Below are 16,854 nucleotides of genomic sequence, written 5' to 3'. Positions count from 1 at the left end.
ATGTTTAGATTAGAAAAGAGGAATTGTATTATCGTAATAAAACTTTATTTTTCTTAAAAAAAAAAAACATACTAGACCTAGAGAGGTAAGCTGACTTACGATAACCTAACGTAAGCTAACTTACTAAAGACTTTTCTAATGTACTTACATTTTCTTGAAAAGAACAACAAACGATTTAAAGTGTTTTCCAATTGAATCTAACACGTATGGTCACTAGCATCGTGGGGAATTTCGAGATTGCGAGTTTAAGCCAAAGAAAATTTGCATAGAAATCATGGGAGATTATTATGAAAGAGTTTATGAAAACGATTGTAACAAAATGTAACGCTAAAGGAGAGGCAAATCGTTCCAGGATTTGCGGAGTACTCGAACTCTTGATTTAGATGCTATGCTCAAAAGTACTGCTGCACCACTTAACGATTCACAACCGATTCAAACTTCAAACCGATAAATCACTCAAAAGATCCCACAAAATAAGTTTAAGGGTAATAAAATTGATTTTCGGACAAAAATTACTTATCAGTTCATAATCGGTTCACAACTGATTTGAACCAATTTATAAATCAATCAAAAGCAAAACGTTACCCCAAATACACATCAGCAGTAATAAAATTCATTTTGGATAAAAATGAGTTGGTGGTTATGAACAACCGGTTCATTATCCGTCAGAGCCGATTAAAACCAGGAGAGACTTCTCAGAAATTCCAAGACCTTTCCAACGAATCCAAATATAAGCCCATTCGGATGAGAAATACGCTCTCTAGAGCCTTTTTAACCTTTACTTACTTTCTTAGGTGGCTGCAACGTCTTTTAACGGGACCGGAGCCTCTCGTACTAAAATCATTCAGTCTCGGTAACTCTGCTGACTCAGCTTGTTCTAAAAACGTAGCACAGGTCGCTATTGAAAAGTTCGTCCTATCGGAGGCTCCTTGCGAGTTTGTTTTCATAATAATAATCCTTATGCCCAGCGCACAATAATTTTTGTTTGTAAATGTTTTCAAAATTTCTTATGAGAGTGAGCGAGATGACTAGATCTAGATCTCACTCACTCTCATAGAAATGTTGACACGATGTTTACAAAACAAAACTTATCGTGCGTTAGGCATTAACCTTTCAATTTTTTAACTTTGACCTTGAAAAACACCATTAGTAATAAGAAAATGATTTTACAGTATTTTAATATAAGGACGAAATGTCTGCCTAGGTATTTTCAAAATCTAAAACATATCTAAAAATTTTAAAAATTGTACGACACGTTTTTGAGAAATTCCAAGAAACATGTGGTGAATTAGTGGTTCCAGGGGCGACTAATGCCCCCCCCCCCCCCGAAGTTCCAAATCTCTATCTCTAACCGTTTGGAGTTTAGGCGTGATGATGATTTTGATGATCATAACAATTTTATACAAAGGTATGAAAACGTTTTCATGGATCTGTGAGTAGACTTTCTTGAATCTTATTTTAATCCGACTTTGTTGATTTTAAATTTTTAAATGGTTCTAATGTCTGATAAACCACTTTTCTTCTTTTTTTCAAAGAGACAATATTAGATTTATTTTTTGTTTAAAGCAAAAAGAATAAAAAATAACTTTATTTTTCTATTGATACATCCTTTGGAAGTTTTTTTTTTAACAAGCTTTCTCTTTAAGGTTCACTATTTTCAATATGAATTTTGTGGTCTCAAATTCTCTTCTAAAACATTTTCTAATAGAAAGAAAAATCTTATGTTTTAAAAGTGTAATTTAAACTCAGTTTTGATGAACCTGATGGATTTCATAAGCTGAAAGCTCGCTAAAGATACCAAGAAGCCCTCTTCTTGAAGAAAATTCCGGAAAATATGATTAAAAATTTAATTGAAATTGCTTTTTTATAGTAGATTCTCAGAAGCTTTTCTGCAAAATTTAATTTCAAAAAAAAAAATCGGTTAAAAAACCAATCCTAAACTGATTTGGTTATTTTAAGACCTTTAAGACAGACCTGAAAGCTCTAGCGACTCCCTAAAGGCCCTTTTAAGACGATATTGTAGCTTTATTTGAGAAAAGTTGAGCAAAAGTTTCCCCGAAGGCCTCCCATAAATCCAGTTTTAAATTCTAACATTAGATTTTGTACAACATTTCTTTGGAAAATGAATTTTTAATCCAATTTGAATGATTTTGAGCGTTTTAGAAAGCCCATAAGACTTAACAAAATACATTTTATACTAGTTAAATCGCTTTTTGTGAATGAAGATGTACTTGAATTATTTTTAGTTTTATTTATATTTTTTATTGGATATCGTGAAGTCCCCCCCCCAAGTCGTTTTCTCCTCGCTCTTTTTAAGAATTAATAACGTGAAAATTACGTTTTCCTAACTAATGTTTCTAACTTGGTAAGAAAATGCTACTGGGAGTAAATTGAAGGATCTTTAATAAACATAATTAACGGAATAAATTTAAAGGAACCCTAGACAATAAATTTTGTACAAAGATTCAGAACATATTCCTTGGCCAGAAGGACTGTTAAATGAATCATTTTCCTCTTGCAGGATCTGGAAATAGCCAAGCTCAGAATGTGACTGCGGCGATAAACGTTGGCCAGCCTCAGCATGGCGTAAAGCTCGGTGGAAGCGAAAAGAGTCCCGTCTACGTGGTGTATCCAATTAAATCTGGCTCAGATACAGAAGATCCCATTGTAATTGGCCAGAGGGGAGATCAGCTGCCATTGCCTCCGTCGGAAATTGGATCAATATCCCATACTGGCGGAGAATATCAGAATACCCCATTTACTATCATTCATCACGAGCAGGAGCCAATTCTGAGTGCTAAACACAAACTCCATGCCATTCCCAAACCACCAAAGACTCATTTCCCTTACTTCATGGAGCAGCCCGATCCCAAGTCTGTGGAGATGGGGAAGGTTTCGACAACGCTGAAGAAGGTGGAGGAGCAACCGCACAGCGTGTACAATATTGGTGAGGAACCCCTTGGGCCTCCGGTGGAGCAAAAAATCTCCAGCACCCTCACTCGAGTCACTGACCGACCCATAGCCATAGCTTACACTCCCACAGAGCCCAACCACTACAGACGCCCTGTGGATCAGTTCCCGATGCCCAACTACGGACATCATCATCCCATTGTGTCGGAGATCCGGGATACCCAGACAGAGGCATCTTTCACGCGGGACGAGAGTGAATTCCCAGTGAGAGATGAACACTACGAGCAGGATTTCCAGGCTCCATTCTTCCCCAGCATCAACCTTGGCACCGTTACGGATCCCTATAGAGGTTGGTCTATTGTGGGCACCACCCAGAAAACCATCTTTTCAGGGCCTCCCCCATCATTTCCAGACACCACCAACAACAAAATCGACCGAGCTGATGTAGATATCAACGAGACAGAATTCAATTCGGCTGAACTGGTGACGAAGAGATTCGATGCCGATGCCTTCCAGCCAGAATATCTCAGTGGTTTCAAGCCTATCTATCCCTCAGATCCGCATCACTCGCAAAATATCCAACAATCGAGTACTGAGATCCGAGAGACTTCTGCTTCGACCACGGAGGAGAGCCCAAGAACAGAGGAGCCTCCAATCAAGTCAGAAATGAGCAGTTTCGAACAGACCCTGGATGCCCTCTTTGGCAGCATGGATGACGATGAGGAAGATGGTGAGTCATTTGACGAGGACAACATGGACGTGGACACAACTACCACAGACAAGAGATAAATAGAGGCAGGAGTTGGAGTATTTTTTTAGGGAAAGAACTTATTCGTAAGAAAAAAGAAAACAATTTAATTTATTTCAATAATTTTAACATTGAAAATCATCCGTTGCGAACAAATTGATGAGAGAGAGATTAATGATTCTCAGAAATGGGAATTTTGGCATCTCTCCACGAATAATATTGCGAACTCAGACTGATTTCTTGTAATAATTTATTTAAAAGAAAAATAAAAAGAAAGCAAAGAAAAAAAAGAAAATCGAATAGCGAGTCAGCAGAGAGAATTGAAAATTGTGGGGATTTTTTTTTAGATTATTAAGATTAACCCTTTAAGGACATCGAGAAATCTAGGGAGGTCCTTCATTGAAAAGAAATGCTCATTTAAGTAGCTGCAAAATGTTTTTCTAATCGTTCCAGCAATTATTTAACCCTTTAACGACGAGACACTTTACGGACTGAAAATCAACAATAAAAATTAAACTGAGAAACTTAATCAATGATAAGTCTTACATCTAACCTTGGAAAGTCCAACAAAGTCTGATTTGGTGTATTTTGTGCTCCTATGAACGATAGGGACAAAAATAGCCCAAAAATTTAAGTAATTTTTCTGACTATAGCAAAGAATGATAATTTTTCGCTTTAATGAAAAATATTACGTATGAGTATATTGTAGTTTTTATTGTCAAAAATGTTTTGCTTAAAAAAATTGGAAGAATAAAAAATAAATAAAATCAATTATGAATTTGAGAATTTAAAAATCTGCCATTTTTTAGCTTAAATATTTACTACATAGTAAATAATTAGAAACTTGCAAAAAATATTCTAGATTCCTTCAACCTTCTACTTTATAATTATGTACAGAGATAGGAAAACAATAACTTTAGGTAGCCAGGAAAAATTATTTTCTTTATGGGACACCGGTGTTCCAATCGTCCTTAAAGGGTTAAAAAATGGAGTAGTAAAAACATTTATGTTTAACATTTAAAAGGTTTAAATTTAAGAAGTTGAAGTGTTTCTAAATCTTTAAATTTAAGGTTAAACTTTGAGAATGTGCTTGACAGACCTGAGGATTAGCCGAGAGACGGCTTAGCGCAATTATATTCGACAATGGATAAACTTCATTTCCATCATTTTCCACTAAGTCATCTCTCGGCTTAAGTCGTAAGTGTGTCTAGGGTAGAAGCTACAGCAAAGCGAAACTTTCAGTTTCTGAAAATGTGAAATGTTTCCCGCTAAAATTTTCACGATTTTGAGAATTTGAGCAATTATACATATCTTTAGTTCACAGGTAATCCACAGCATTTCCAGGATTTTTCCCGGTAATTTTCCCTAAATTATCGATCTTTCTAGATAAAGTAACGATTTGATAACAATTTCTAATAAGTCACCAGTGACCCAATATCGTCCTTAAAGGGTTAAGTTGCAAAATTAGGTTATGTTCAAATTCAGATGACATAACCTAGAAGGAGAAGAATAAAACGAAGGAGAAAATTCCACAAATAAACTTTAAATTGAAAAAATGAGGGGTTAGTTGGGCATCATTTTCCTATTTGGTAAATAGATTAATTCAAAAAGTTTTAGGTTATGATAAGATAAACCTCAATTTTCATTAGATATTTTGTGTGACAGAATACGGCATAGAGAATTTTTTGATAAATAGCCACGAAAAAAACTTATGTAAAGCCAAATAAATTTGAAATGCATTAAATACTAACCTCAAAAGTTTATTGTTTGTCATTTTTTCAAATTCGAAAGTGTGTACAGTAGACTCTTCGATATCCGGCTGACTGGGGGACAAAATGACATTTAGGTTTTTTGAATGATCAACGGTTTTTCTATTTTGTGCTGTGTGAATTTATTTTCTGTCTGACAAAGAAAAAGAGAATTTTCTTCATGGTGTGCTTATGTTTCATTTTTTATCACAATTATGTATTAAAAACTTCGATACAATGTTAATAATACTTTAATTCACTCTGGACAAACTTCATGTTTAGTGAAAATAATTTTGAATATATCAACCGCCAGTGTTTGGCAGCTGTCACCCGGATATCGAAGTGCTGGATATCGAAGAGTCTACTGTATTTGGATTTTTTTCGAGGTTAGGCTGAGGGCCTCGACAGACTTGAGGATTAGCCGAGAGACGGCTTAGTGTAATTATATTCGAAATAATGATTAAACTACATTTCCATCATTTTCCACTAAGTCGTCTCCCGGCTTAAGTCGTAAGTGTGTCTAGGGCGTAAACATAACCTCGATTCCACAACAACCTACATTTTACCTAAATATTTGTAATTTTATTATTCGATGACAGAAAAAGTCATCAAAAATCAATTGATCAAGAGCCTGCTACCGCCACAAATCAGAATTTAGGAAGAGCTTCATTTAGCTCCATATAAAACGAACAGAACACCGAGGCCCTGCTCCGTATAAAACGAACAGAACACCGAGGCCCTGCTCCGTATAAAACGAACAGAACACCGAGGCCCTGATCAAGAGTCGAGATAATTAAGTTTATGTAATATGAAAATTGGTTTTTAAACTGTGGCGCCCTTAGCGTTAGTCCTACAAAGTTCAAATGTTCTGAAAAATTATAGCGCTTTGCCAGACCTTAAATTTGTGGGCCCTAATCGTCAAAATCGGTTAAATAGGAGATATGGCGATTTGAATTTCGTGAACTTGGACCGCTCATAATCTCCGGTTCTATTTTAACCACAGCAAACCCACGCCATTTTTTGTACACTACAACATTCTAAAATTTGATCAAAATGCGCAGCGTTTTTCAGGAAAATAAGTTTGAATTTTGATGCTGTCGCAACGCCACCTAATTCGCCTAATTTTGACTTTTTGAACTTGCATATAAAAGTGCTCATCGAGACGAAACCAAAAAAACAAAATTTAGGTGAAAATGTTAATTAGAACCGGAGATATAGGCTGGTCATTTTTCGAACTTTGACCCCTTAAAGCTCGGGTCAGGTCAGGGGTTATCGAGTAACTTAAGTACACTCAGTCCCGGGATTATGTACTTTGGGATTATGCACCTGACGGAATTATGCACATACAATTATGTATGTTTGCCTACCATAGGGAGGATTGGGAGTCAATTTATGAAATAATTTTTCGAATACGCCTGAATGTATACTATTCTGTGGTGCGGGAAATTTGAAGACACTAAGCTTATTTTTCAGAATAAAACTTTAATTTCTTTTATTAAGGTAAAATTTTTAAATATTCTGACAATTTATTGAAGAATTCTGTCCAAAAATATTGTTTGTTAATGCATTTCTTTTAAACAGTCGAATCTTTTCGTCGAATCTACTTTTATTCCGCGCGAAATTCGTTCTATATGGCCGATGTATTCAAAAAAATCTCCTGGGAGTATGGTAAATTTTCTCGATGCATAATGACATTTCGCGCGTTTTTTCGGTCCCGAAAATGTGCATAATCCCGAGACTGAGTGTATTTTTTTGTTGTTTGATAGGTATAATCTGCGGATACAACATACTAAAATTTGAGCCCGATGCACAATGGAATTTTTGAATTATTTAATTTAAATTGAAAAATTTTATTTTCAATAATAGCGCCCTTAGCGATGGTCTTGCGAACTTCTGATGTTCCAGGATTATGCATATTTTCGGGATCGAAAAAACGCGCGAAATGGCTTTATGCACCGAGAAAATTTGCATACCCGCAGGCAATTTCTTTTGAATAAATCGGCCATAGAACGAATTTCGCGTGGAATAAAAGTAGTCAGAGCAAAAAGATTCAACTTTTTAAAAGAAATTCATCAACATATAGGGGGCAAGCAATATCTACTCTTAAATCTAATATACTTAGGAGGTGACCTGCTTATGCAATCGACTGGTATGGGCTCCAGACTGTAGCGAGCTCTCCGCCGCACTATGTCCTTTCACTTGTACGACTCAAGACGAACTCCCGTCCGTACTCACTGAGATCGTACGATCGACTAAACTAATACATTCGTCTCCTCCATCACCAGAGGCGCTGGCCTAGAAAGGAGACATTGCGTCTCGAATATTTAGGGTTGCCTCAGCAGAGCAATTATTGCTATAAGGCGGGAAATTTAAGCTCTTATACAGCGTATTTATGTGAGGAAAGTACTAATTTCCATACTTTATATGTATACCCGTCAAATAATATCTGCAGATATCTTTAAGATTTCTGTAGAGAAAATCTACACCTCTACAGAATATCTGCAGATAAATTCTGTAGATATTCTTACGAATTTTATTTGGGCTTGGGACAAAATTCGTCAGAATATTTCGGCAGATTTATGACGAATCTCTGATGAATTTCTGTAGATATTCTGTAGATTTTTTCTACATTCCAGACTTTCCAGACAAGATGTGTCAGAAGAGATGGAAAAATTTTTCACTGAAGATTGCAAAATTCTATAGAGTTATTCTTAGTAATATCACGGTGTTTATATAAAATAAAGAATTCTGCGACGCCGTGTTCTAAGTAGAGAATAGTGAAGTGAAAACTTTAAACAGAGTGTCGACCAAAATTTCGTGTTTTTGTATCATTCGATTGGTGATTTTTAAGAAATTAGTATTTTTGCTCGCAGTTTTTTTACTTATCTAAAATGTGTACTCGGTAATGCTTGTTAAGCAGAGCATACAATTTTCTTTATAACTTCTACAGTTTCTTCATAAATCAACAATATTTTTGTGAAGTAATGGAGGTTATGCAAATTTTCTAGGGAGAAATTCTGCCGAGAATCTGCAGATTTTCTCTGAATGTACTAGAATATACCGTTAAAATTCAAAAAACCTCAGAGTAAAATCGGCAGGTAGAGCAATGATTTGACGGGTATACAAATTTAAATATATAGTCAAGTAATACGTTGTATCTCTACGCAAAAAATACTATGTTGAAGAAGTGCCCGGAATATATCGAGTATAAACTTTGTATTTCTGGTTTAAAGTCCCTACAACTACACAACCTTGCTGTGTTGGTGTGCCCGTCGACCATTTTCTCTCTAGTTGACAAAGTTGTGACGTGTCTGATGGTGAAAGATTTGCGTCGCTCAGTGGAAAAGGGTAAGTTTTCCTTAATTTATTAATTATTTTCAGTTAATTCAATCAAAAGGGACGCCTCTCAGTTCCATTTCACAAAAACAATCTGGAGATAAGTGTGCGCGGTAGTTTTCGGGAACAAATTTGAGGAAAAAAAAAGATATGTCATTTTTAGTGAAAAAAAAAGTGTTCAAGCTTCTTGAGGTTCGTTCCGGAACCCATTCGAATCCAATGTACTTAGCTTTCGCGTTCAGTTAAGCATCTTGATGATAGGGATTAAGACGGAAAACAAATGTCGTATTCTTGATAATCTCTGTTGAAAGATCCTTCTGTGAAACAAGTGTAGGCTGTGCGTTAGACAGGGTTCGGTATTTGTTATAAGTGATATACAGAGATATATTTCAGAATCTGTTGAAAATTTCCCATCTTTATCATTTTCTTGCGCATAGTAATTTTAAATTAAACTTGAAAATTTGTACGTTATCGTCCTGTTTGTTTACATTTTTTTCCAGAATATTAAAAGATCGAGATTCTTTGCTGAGACGCATCACGTTTCTGCCAGATCTGCCAGGCTTGTTACATTCCCGGAACTACCATTACACGCAGATCAGTTACCGGAAGTCCTCTATAATGACGTCTACAAGGTTTACTCTACTATGGATACTTGGTAAAAAATGTATTTTAAAAAAAAGTTCAGATAATAAATATTTATAGAAAATAAAAAAAATATATAGTTTTTACTTAGTATAAATAACCGAAAAATACTAGGTACCACCTCAGTACCAATACACGAAAAATACTTAGTATAAAAATTAGAAAAATACACGGAAAATTTGTTGAAAATTAATGAGGAAAATCAAGTAAATACTAAGTAAATGTACTCAGTATATACTCAGTATAAATGTCGACTCACGCACACTAATGATGAGTATTTGGGACATTTCATACAAAATCTACTATGTATTTTATATGGGCATACTAGTTTCGTACTAAGTATTATACTCAGTTTATACTAAGTTTGTACATAGTAGATAGCCGGCCGGGAGGGAACTCTATCGTTGCTGAGTAATTTGTATGTGCATAATTCCGTCAGGTACATAAATCCCGAAGTTCATAATGCCGGGACTGAGTGTATGATGCATCGTTTTGTTACTAATGGCGAAATATGGATCGATCTTAAGTTGAAACTAGAACAATTGCAAGGACTGAAGAAGGTTCAGCTCCAAAGCAAGTTAAACATGGAAAATCTGCATAAGAAAAAGGTTTTTGCATCCATTTTTAATTCATTAGTTTAATCAGAATTTGGAATCAGTGAATCCAAAAAGAAAAATGAAAGAAATAATTTATGACCATTTTGATAAATAATAAAAATCGAGGATTGAGAACAAGAATTTCAAGTACATTCTACTGTGGTTTATTCATGGGATTTTGAGGAGAGCGGGTCCATTCCTTAAACAGAAGTTGCTTCCACTGGGACAGCTTCAGTGTTGGATTCTCCAGTTTAATTCTCGTCATATTTTCCTCCTCGAACGCCTTAAAAGCAGCCTTCATTCGTTTTTCCGGATGCTTATCGACAGCGTCATCCTTGAAACTTAGAGCAGCAATAGCTTCGTCAACATTTGTGGCCACAGTACTTTCCAGATCCACTCGATTGAGGTTCTCCTCCAGCAGTTCATTTTTCGGTTTGGCAGGTTTATTGATAGCTTCGATATTCTTGTTTCTCGTTTCCACTTCCTTCTGGATCTGAGCTCGGGTGATCTTCTGAATTGAAGGTTTCCCCGTCGTCTTAATCGAACTCATTTCCTGCTCCAGGAGTAGCTTGGCCTCCTGCTTCTTCTTCAGTTGCTCAGCCCTTTTTCTCTCTTCCTCCTCCTTTCGTTGCTTCTTCTTGGCAAGGTTTTTGTCTGCAAATTTTACCCAGGATGAATATCCATTGTCTTTGTTGAATGTAAACAAAGCTTTGAGGTTAGAAACTCACCATCATCCTGCCAGAGGGCATCCTCTTTCTCCTTGGCGATTTTCTCATTGAGCGCCTTCTTCGCCTGCAACTTCCGCTCTCTGGCCTCCACGGCCTTTGTGTTTTCTCCCATTTTCTTCGGCATTTTCCTCACAAAATCCCCCAGACAAATTGCACAGAACCCAATGACAGCCAATCCGTGACGTCACTGATTGTTTTCTAAATTTTCCATGAGAGAGAAAGAGACAAATAGAGGTGACTGAAATCTACCTTTCATGAAGAAATTTACAACTTCTGGCTTCCGTAAGCTTTTTATACACTGTAAAAAACAGTTTGTCCAAAAAAGCTCTCCCGTTTTTTTGTTCAAAAATCACTTAAAATAAATAATAATATAATAACATTTGAAGACTAAAGAGTTTCACGCAATATATAAAATAAAAATCTGCTCGCGAAAGGAATGCACTGTCCTGGTAAAATTATTAAAAAGATTCGTCTTTGATGTCCTGAGGAGCCTGATGCTGAAGATTCTGAAACATCCGGGAGACCTCTCATAGGAGTTATTAATTAAAAGAATTATTTATTTATTTATCGGTATAATTTATTCAATTGAAATAATTTTTTCAAGTGCGTCATTTTGGAACCGCGCAGATAGCCAAGGCAGCAACCTCTTTTCGGCAGCAACCTTTTTTGATTTTTTTATCAATTAAAAAAAGTAAACGCACTTAAGTGAAGGAAAATTGATAAATAAATAAGGTTTTTCTTGATAAAGAATTATTTCTAATAGATTTTGTGTAGAAAAAGCATTAGAGAATTTTTGTAGTTGAAATAATTGTTTTTAGGCGCGTGGCGCGTCGTTGTGATTAGTGACGACAGTTAACAAAGATAGAAACCGTTTTTCTGGAGGGGAATTCTGTCGCTCTGGCAATGCCATATGGCAAATTGGGTCAAGGGGTAATTCATAATCAATCAGATTGGCTCGGGTTCCCAAAAAATGTGTGGGTTCCCCGGGTTTCCTGAAAAATATGTATGGGTTCCCCAGCCAGATTGGCTCGAGTTCCCCGAAATGAGTTACCCCTCGAATTGGGTTCGAATCTTAGGAGAGGTTTTTCGAAAGTGCGATTCTGTAGCCGTGACATTGCCTTCAGCTCACGTGATATTGTCAGAAGTCACATTTAGATTTCTGGCAATTCAAATGACAATGAATTTTGTTAAACAAATCAACCAAATTTTCATAAAATCATCAAGTAAAGGGATTTCATTAAAAATTCAATTAATTGCATTTTCGAATTCATGATATGACAAAAAAAGCTCGAATGACATTGTCAGGTTTCGAACTCACGCGTGACAATGCCACGAAAATTACAGAATTCCTCTACTAGTCATTTCGATAAGATCAACGATCGACATTTTTTGACTGTCGCTCATATCAGCGATTAAAATTTTTCCAGCGTTGCTCAGAACAAATGGAGAAATGATTTTTTTATCAAAAGAATTTTTTAAATGTTAATTCCGAGTAGAAGAATTTATTAAGTTGAAATAAATTTCTTTTGGCGCGTCGTTGTGATCACCGACAGATAGCCAAGACAACAACATTTTTTCGGGTCAGTAGCTGAGATCAGCGACCGAGAATTTTCGGGTGTCGATGGGGTCAGCGAGAAAGTGATTTCTGACCTTTCTGACCAAATAAAATAAAAAAAGAGATTGAACTAAAAGGAAATTAAGAAACAAATGATAAAAACCATACACTTACCGTTAAATTTAATTTCTTTCCGGTTCGATTTTCAATTCTAAAACACAAGCGTCCTAAAATTAAAAAAAAAAATGCTAGTGAAGATAAAAGCATAATTTTCAAAGAATGCTAAATGGAATAAAATACAATTTGGTAACATTTCGGTGTTTCATTGTGTTTTTTTTTCTATTGAAAAATAATGAAAAGGCCTATTCAATTGCTAAAGACACCCACTACTTTCCATGGAGTACGCCTTTTAGGTAAGCCAAGACTCACACCATTTTTCGAGTTATTACCTTTCGGGTCAGTAAGACAACAACCTTTTTTCTAATGGATTTTGTCTCACTTCAAGGCAGTGTCGCTGTGATTACCGACAGATAGAAAAAGTAGCAACCATACTGGTTGATAGGCCTATTGTTTTAGCCAACGCAATATCTCCATTTTTCTGATAATAGGTTTTCGGGTGAGCCGAAACAACAACCTTTTTGCGGTTGGATCCGGCTTACTTCAAGGCAGTTTCGCTGTGATTAGTGACAAATAGGGTGGGAATCACAACTTCTCGCCAGTGCCCCACTTTTCGCCACTTATATTGAAATCGCTATTTTTCGCGATTTGTGAAATAAACGAGCGGCAAAGATAATCGCTTCATATAGAGTCGAAAAATAATTATTATTCTTTTTGGATTTACGATTAAAATAATCGAGTTTGGACCTTTTCAAGTGGGTGGCGAGAAGTGGTTACAAAACTGGCGAAAAGTGGTTATTTTTGCATTGTTAATAAAAATCAGTTTTTTAAGTAGTCCAGCATTAAATTCTAAGAGTATTGTTTTCACAAATCTAGAGCCAATACATGTAAGTAGTTTTATGTCAAATTTGAGTTATCTTGTATGAAGGATTAAAAAGTTATAATAAAATGAATCCATCTTTTTCCTTAAATGGCGATAAGTGGTTACTCCTCCTACTCCACCGTAGCCAAAGGAGAAACTTTTTTCAGGTAATAGGCCTATTGTGTTAGCCAAGACACTCACCATTTTTCGGGTGATAGTTTTTCGGGCGAGCCGAGACAATAACATTTTTTTGAATGGATTACGACTAACTTCAGGGAAGTTGAAACCGCTTTGTAGAAATCAGAAGAGTTTCTATCGTTCCTTATGAGCTATCCATGAGCAGACTCGGAGGTAGAGAGCTCAAGAGTGGACCCAAACGTAAATTAACAATTTTCTAATTATTTTTGAATAAATATTATATTTCAGTAATTAATTGAGCCACTCGGACATATACTGGCAAGTTTTGGGGGTCACCAGGCCACAAGTAGAGCAATTGGAGATGACAGGGCAGATGCCACAGGGCATCTGAACAAGTCCAGGTGGCGGAAGTGCTGGAACAATGGCTCTGTAGAGGGAAGATCCGTCCATTTGGACAATTCTTTCAGCTTTTCCATCATAAACGACAGTTTTGAGGATTGTCTCGAGATCCTCCTCATCCAAATTCACTTTGCTGATGCCCAGATCCGAGATGAATTGGTGAACATCGCCCACGGAACAGAGGGACTTTTGCTTGGCCAGAAGAGGTCCTTCTTTGTCCTGAGCTGCACTCTCGCTGCGCATTTGGAGATATCTCAGACACTGCTGATTGAGCACATCCACGAACTCTGACTCAAAGTCCTGATCCTGGTACCAAGCTCCTCCTGTGACAGATCTGTCCGGATCGAGATTGTACAGCATGTACACTTTCTTCTTGCTGGCATTCACAGATTTAACCGCCTTGATGAGCTTCTTATTCTCCAGACTCTTGAGGATTTTGTTCAGCTGCGTCATGATCAAATTGCTCTTCACCCGAATGTCCCTGATCCAGATACCCTTATTTCCACCCTCCTCGATGATGCTGTATACGATTTTTTCCTCATTGTCTGCCCCTTTGGGCGCCGCGGCTTGCTTTTTAGGATCTTTGAGCCTGTACACCAGTTGGTTGCCTTTCTTTAGCACTTCCATCTGCCCCTGCTGCAGCATCCGATTAATCACATCCACACGCACAGCTGGAGTCATCTCCGGGAAGGATTCCACCAAATCAGTATTGGATAGTGTTCCGGATTTTTCATGAGCCAACTCTATCACTTTTTGCAGGGCTGCATTGACTTCCGCTTCGGAAGTCGTTGAATTTCCCGCGGAATTTGAAGCCATGTTGCCAACTGTTGAAAGTTGAAAAAGTCTTCCGGAGGTTGTGTATTGTTTTTCTTGGTTTTTTGGTCCAAAAATTGGATAAATTGCAGTGATTATGACTCAGATTGATTCTCAAGAGGATGATTTAGAAGTGTCTGCGCAGGAATTCAATAAAATAACCAGTATTCATCACAAAGTAAGTGAAAAATCGGAGGAAATAGGCAAAACAAACGCGTGTCGAAGTGTCAATGCTACCAACTGTTTAATTGCAGAGCGGCTACAAAGATGGGATTTCCGATGGGAGGGAGCAGAAGTTCCAGGAGGGATTTGATGCTGGTTTCCGGGATGGATTCCACCATGCTTTCTTGGTGGGGAAATACAAGGCATTGGCGTGGGAAAAGGAGCAGAAAAAGGAGAAAGAAAAGGAAGATGTCGGAAGCAGTTCGTCATCCGGCGACTTTCTGCTGAAGAATCCTCACCTGGGCCACTGTCAGATCTGCCTGGACCCTACTCTGTTGGAAAAGAACTTGGGGGAATTGCAGGAACTCAATGCCAATCACACGGAAAAAATCCACAAGAGGATAGAAGAAAAATTCAGGGATCTCAGAGATCTCAGGCCAGATCCAGGGAAATGATTTTTATTGTGTAAGAAAATCAAGCTGATTATAATTTGATGTTTATAAGCAAAATATAATTAGAGATACAGTCCTTCTGGGGTGCCTTCCTTCTTCCTGTAGAGCACACTCTCCTTGGACTTTTTGAAATCCTCATTAGTTACTTTCATTCTTCGCTCCCGGAGCGCCATGAGGCCAGCCTCAGTGCAAATGGCCTTGATGTCAGCTCCAGAGAGATCATCCTTGGCCATAATCAGCTCATTGAGATTGACATCTTCAGCCAGGGTCATGCGCGAGGTGTGAATGTTGAAGATGCGCCTCTTTGTCTTCTCATCCGGAAGCGGAAATTCAATCTTCCGGTCAATACGACCCGGACGAATGAGGGCAGGATCGAGTGTTTCAATCCTATTGGTCGCCATGATGACCTTCACGTCCCCACGCGAATCGAAACCATCCAGTTGATTGAGGAGTTCCAGCATCGTTCTCTGGATTTCCCTCTCGCCTCCGGAATTCGAATCGTACCGCTTTGTGCCCACGGCATCAATCTCATCGATGAAGACAATGGATGGAGCATGCTCTTCGGCCACCCGGAAGAGTTCCCTGACCAATTTGGGACCATCTCCCAGGTACTTCTGGATCAGCTCTGATCCGACGACACGCAGGAAAGTGGCAGACGTCTGATTGGCCACAGCCTTGGCCAGGAGAGTTTTCCCTGTTCCTGGTGGTCCATAGAGGATAACACCTTTGGGTGGCTTAATGCCCATCTCTTCGTAGTATTCCGGATGAGTCAGTGGAAGTTCAACAGATTCCTTAATCTCCTGAATTTGCGTATCCAGACCACCGATATCAGCATAGGTCTCCTGGGGAGCCTTCTCCAGCTTCATCACTGTCACCATGGGATCTGTGTCATCGCTCAAGACCCCCACAACGGCATGAACCTTGTGATTCAGCAGCACTGAGCATCCTGGTTCCAGCTGATCCTTGTCCACGAAGGACAAAATGCTCACGTAGTGCTCACTGCCAACAGATGTGGACACAATTGCATGATTATCATCGATAATTTCCTCCAGAGTGCCCACGGACATTGGCGTTCCCCGGAGATCATCGACCTTCGAGCGTTCCTCCTCATTCTTCTCATCCTGTGGCTTCAGTCTCTCCTGATTGCGAATGAATTCCTCCTCCATCAGCAGGTAATCCTTTATCCGCTCCAACTTCAGCAATTTCAGGCGACAACGAGTGTGTGGAGTCACCTGGGGCAGTTTCATTGCTGCATCTGGCCCCTTTGCCTTGCGCTTCTTCTTGCCCACTCTTGTGGGAATTGGGGGTTCGTACTTCTTCTTTTTATCCTTATCATCCTTCTTATCGCCACCTCCACCAGCTCCTGACTGGTTTTGACCCTGGAATCCCAAAAAACAAAGAGACATTCCTCAAAATTCCAAGTCATCTTTGAGGTTATACACTGAAAACACTCCATTTCTCCACTATCTCAATGAATTTTACATGGAATTTTTATCACAAACCAATCTTTAGTTTATTCTCTACAAAATTACACTAGGAATGTAAAAGAAAACTGAGGAAAACCCCAGAATATTACCATTTTTATCGGAGATGAAAATTCTGCTTATTCACTTTTTCACAACAACTAGACGTCAAGGTGACAACTTTC

The 16,854-nt window shown here is 37.9% G+C and overlaps 5 protein-coding genes across 8 annotated transcripts in view; 2 read left to right on the top strand and 3 right to left on the bottom strand.

Annotated features, from left to right (window-relative positions):
• LOC129809850 (uncharacterized) overlaps positions 1-3,953 on the top strand; it is a 75,708-nt gene extending 71,755 nt beyond the window's left edge. For 2 of the 4 annotated variants that reach the window (XM_055859978.1, XM_055859977.1), the window contains exon 3: positions 2,522-3,953. In XM_055859978.1, coding sequence (XP_055715953.1) covers positions 2,522-3,699 — 1,178 coding nt within the window. In that variant the 3' untranslated portion in view covers positions 3,700-3,953. The remainder of the gene's footprint in view (positions 1-2,521) is intronic. The other 2 variants (XM_055859980.1, XM_055859979.1) reach the window with 2 other exon arrangements.
• Positions 3,954-10,001: 6,048 nt separating this feature from the next.
• LOC129809849 (coiled-coil domain-containing protein 124) lies at positions 10,002-10,910 on the bottom strand. Its single transcript, XM_055859976.1, has 2 exons — positions 10,709-10,910; positions 10,002-10,634 (listed from the first exon to the last, which is right to left on the bottom strand). The coding sequence occupies exons 1-2, from the start codon at positions 10,830-10,832 to the stop codon at positions 10,135-10,137; spliced, it is 624 nt and encodes a 207-aa protein (XP_055715951.1). The 5' UTR covers positions 10,833-10,910; the 3' UTR covers positions 10,002-10,134.
• Positions 10,911-13,640: 2,730 nt separating this feature from the next.
• LOC129809847 (probable DNA-directed RNA polymerase III subunit RPC6) lies at positions 13,641-14,618 on the bottom strand. The gene has a single exon (XM_055859972.1). The coding sequence runs from the start codon at positions 14,593-14,595 to the stop codon at positions 13,672-13,674; it is 924 nt and encodes a 307-aa protein (XP_055715947.1). The 5' UTR covers positions 14,596-14,618; the 3' UTR covers positions 13,641-13,671.
• Positions 14,619-14,689: 71 nt separating this feature from the next.
• Positions 14,690-15,286, top strand: LOC129809848 (uncharacterized). The gene is made up of 2 exons (XM_055859973.1): positions 14,690-14,770; positions 14,847-15,286. Exons 1-2 carry the CDS (start codon positions 14,690-14,692, stop codon positions 15,207-15,209), a joined length of 444 nt encoding a protein of 147 aa, XP_055715948.1. The 3' UTR covers positions 15,210-15,286.
• LOC129809846 (26S proteasome regulatory subunit 4) lies at positions 15,197-16,853 on the bottom strand. The gene is made up of 2 exons (XM_055859971.1): positions 16,783-16,853; positions 15,197-16,585 (listed from the first exon to the last, which is right to left on the bottom strand). The coding sequence occupies exons 1-2, from the start codon at positions 16,783-16,785 to the stop codon at positions 15,269-15,271; spliced, it is 1,320 nt and encodes a 439-aa protein (XP_055715946.1). The 5' UTR covers positions 16,786-16,853; the 3' UTR covers positions 15,197-15,268.
• Position 16,854: the final 1 nt, after the last annotated feature.

The sequence above is a fragment of the Phlebotomus papatasi genome, chromosome 1, assembly GCF_024763615.1.
Source record: "Phlebotomus papatasi isolate M1 chromosome 1, Ppap_2.1, whole genome shotgun sequence".
Lineage (NCBI taxonomy): Eukaryota > Metazoa > Arthropoda > Insecta > Diptera > Psychodidae > Phlebotomus > Phlebotomus papatasi.
Note: the sequence above shows the minus strand (reverse complement) of the source record. Positions and strands in the feature narration are given on the sequence as shown.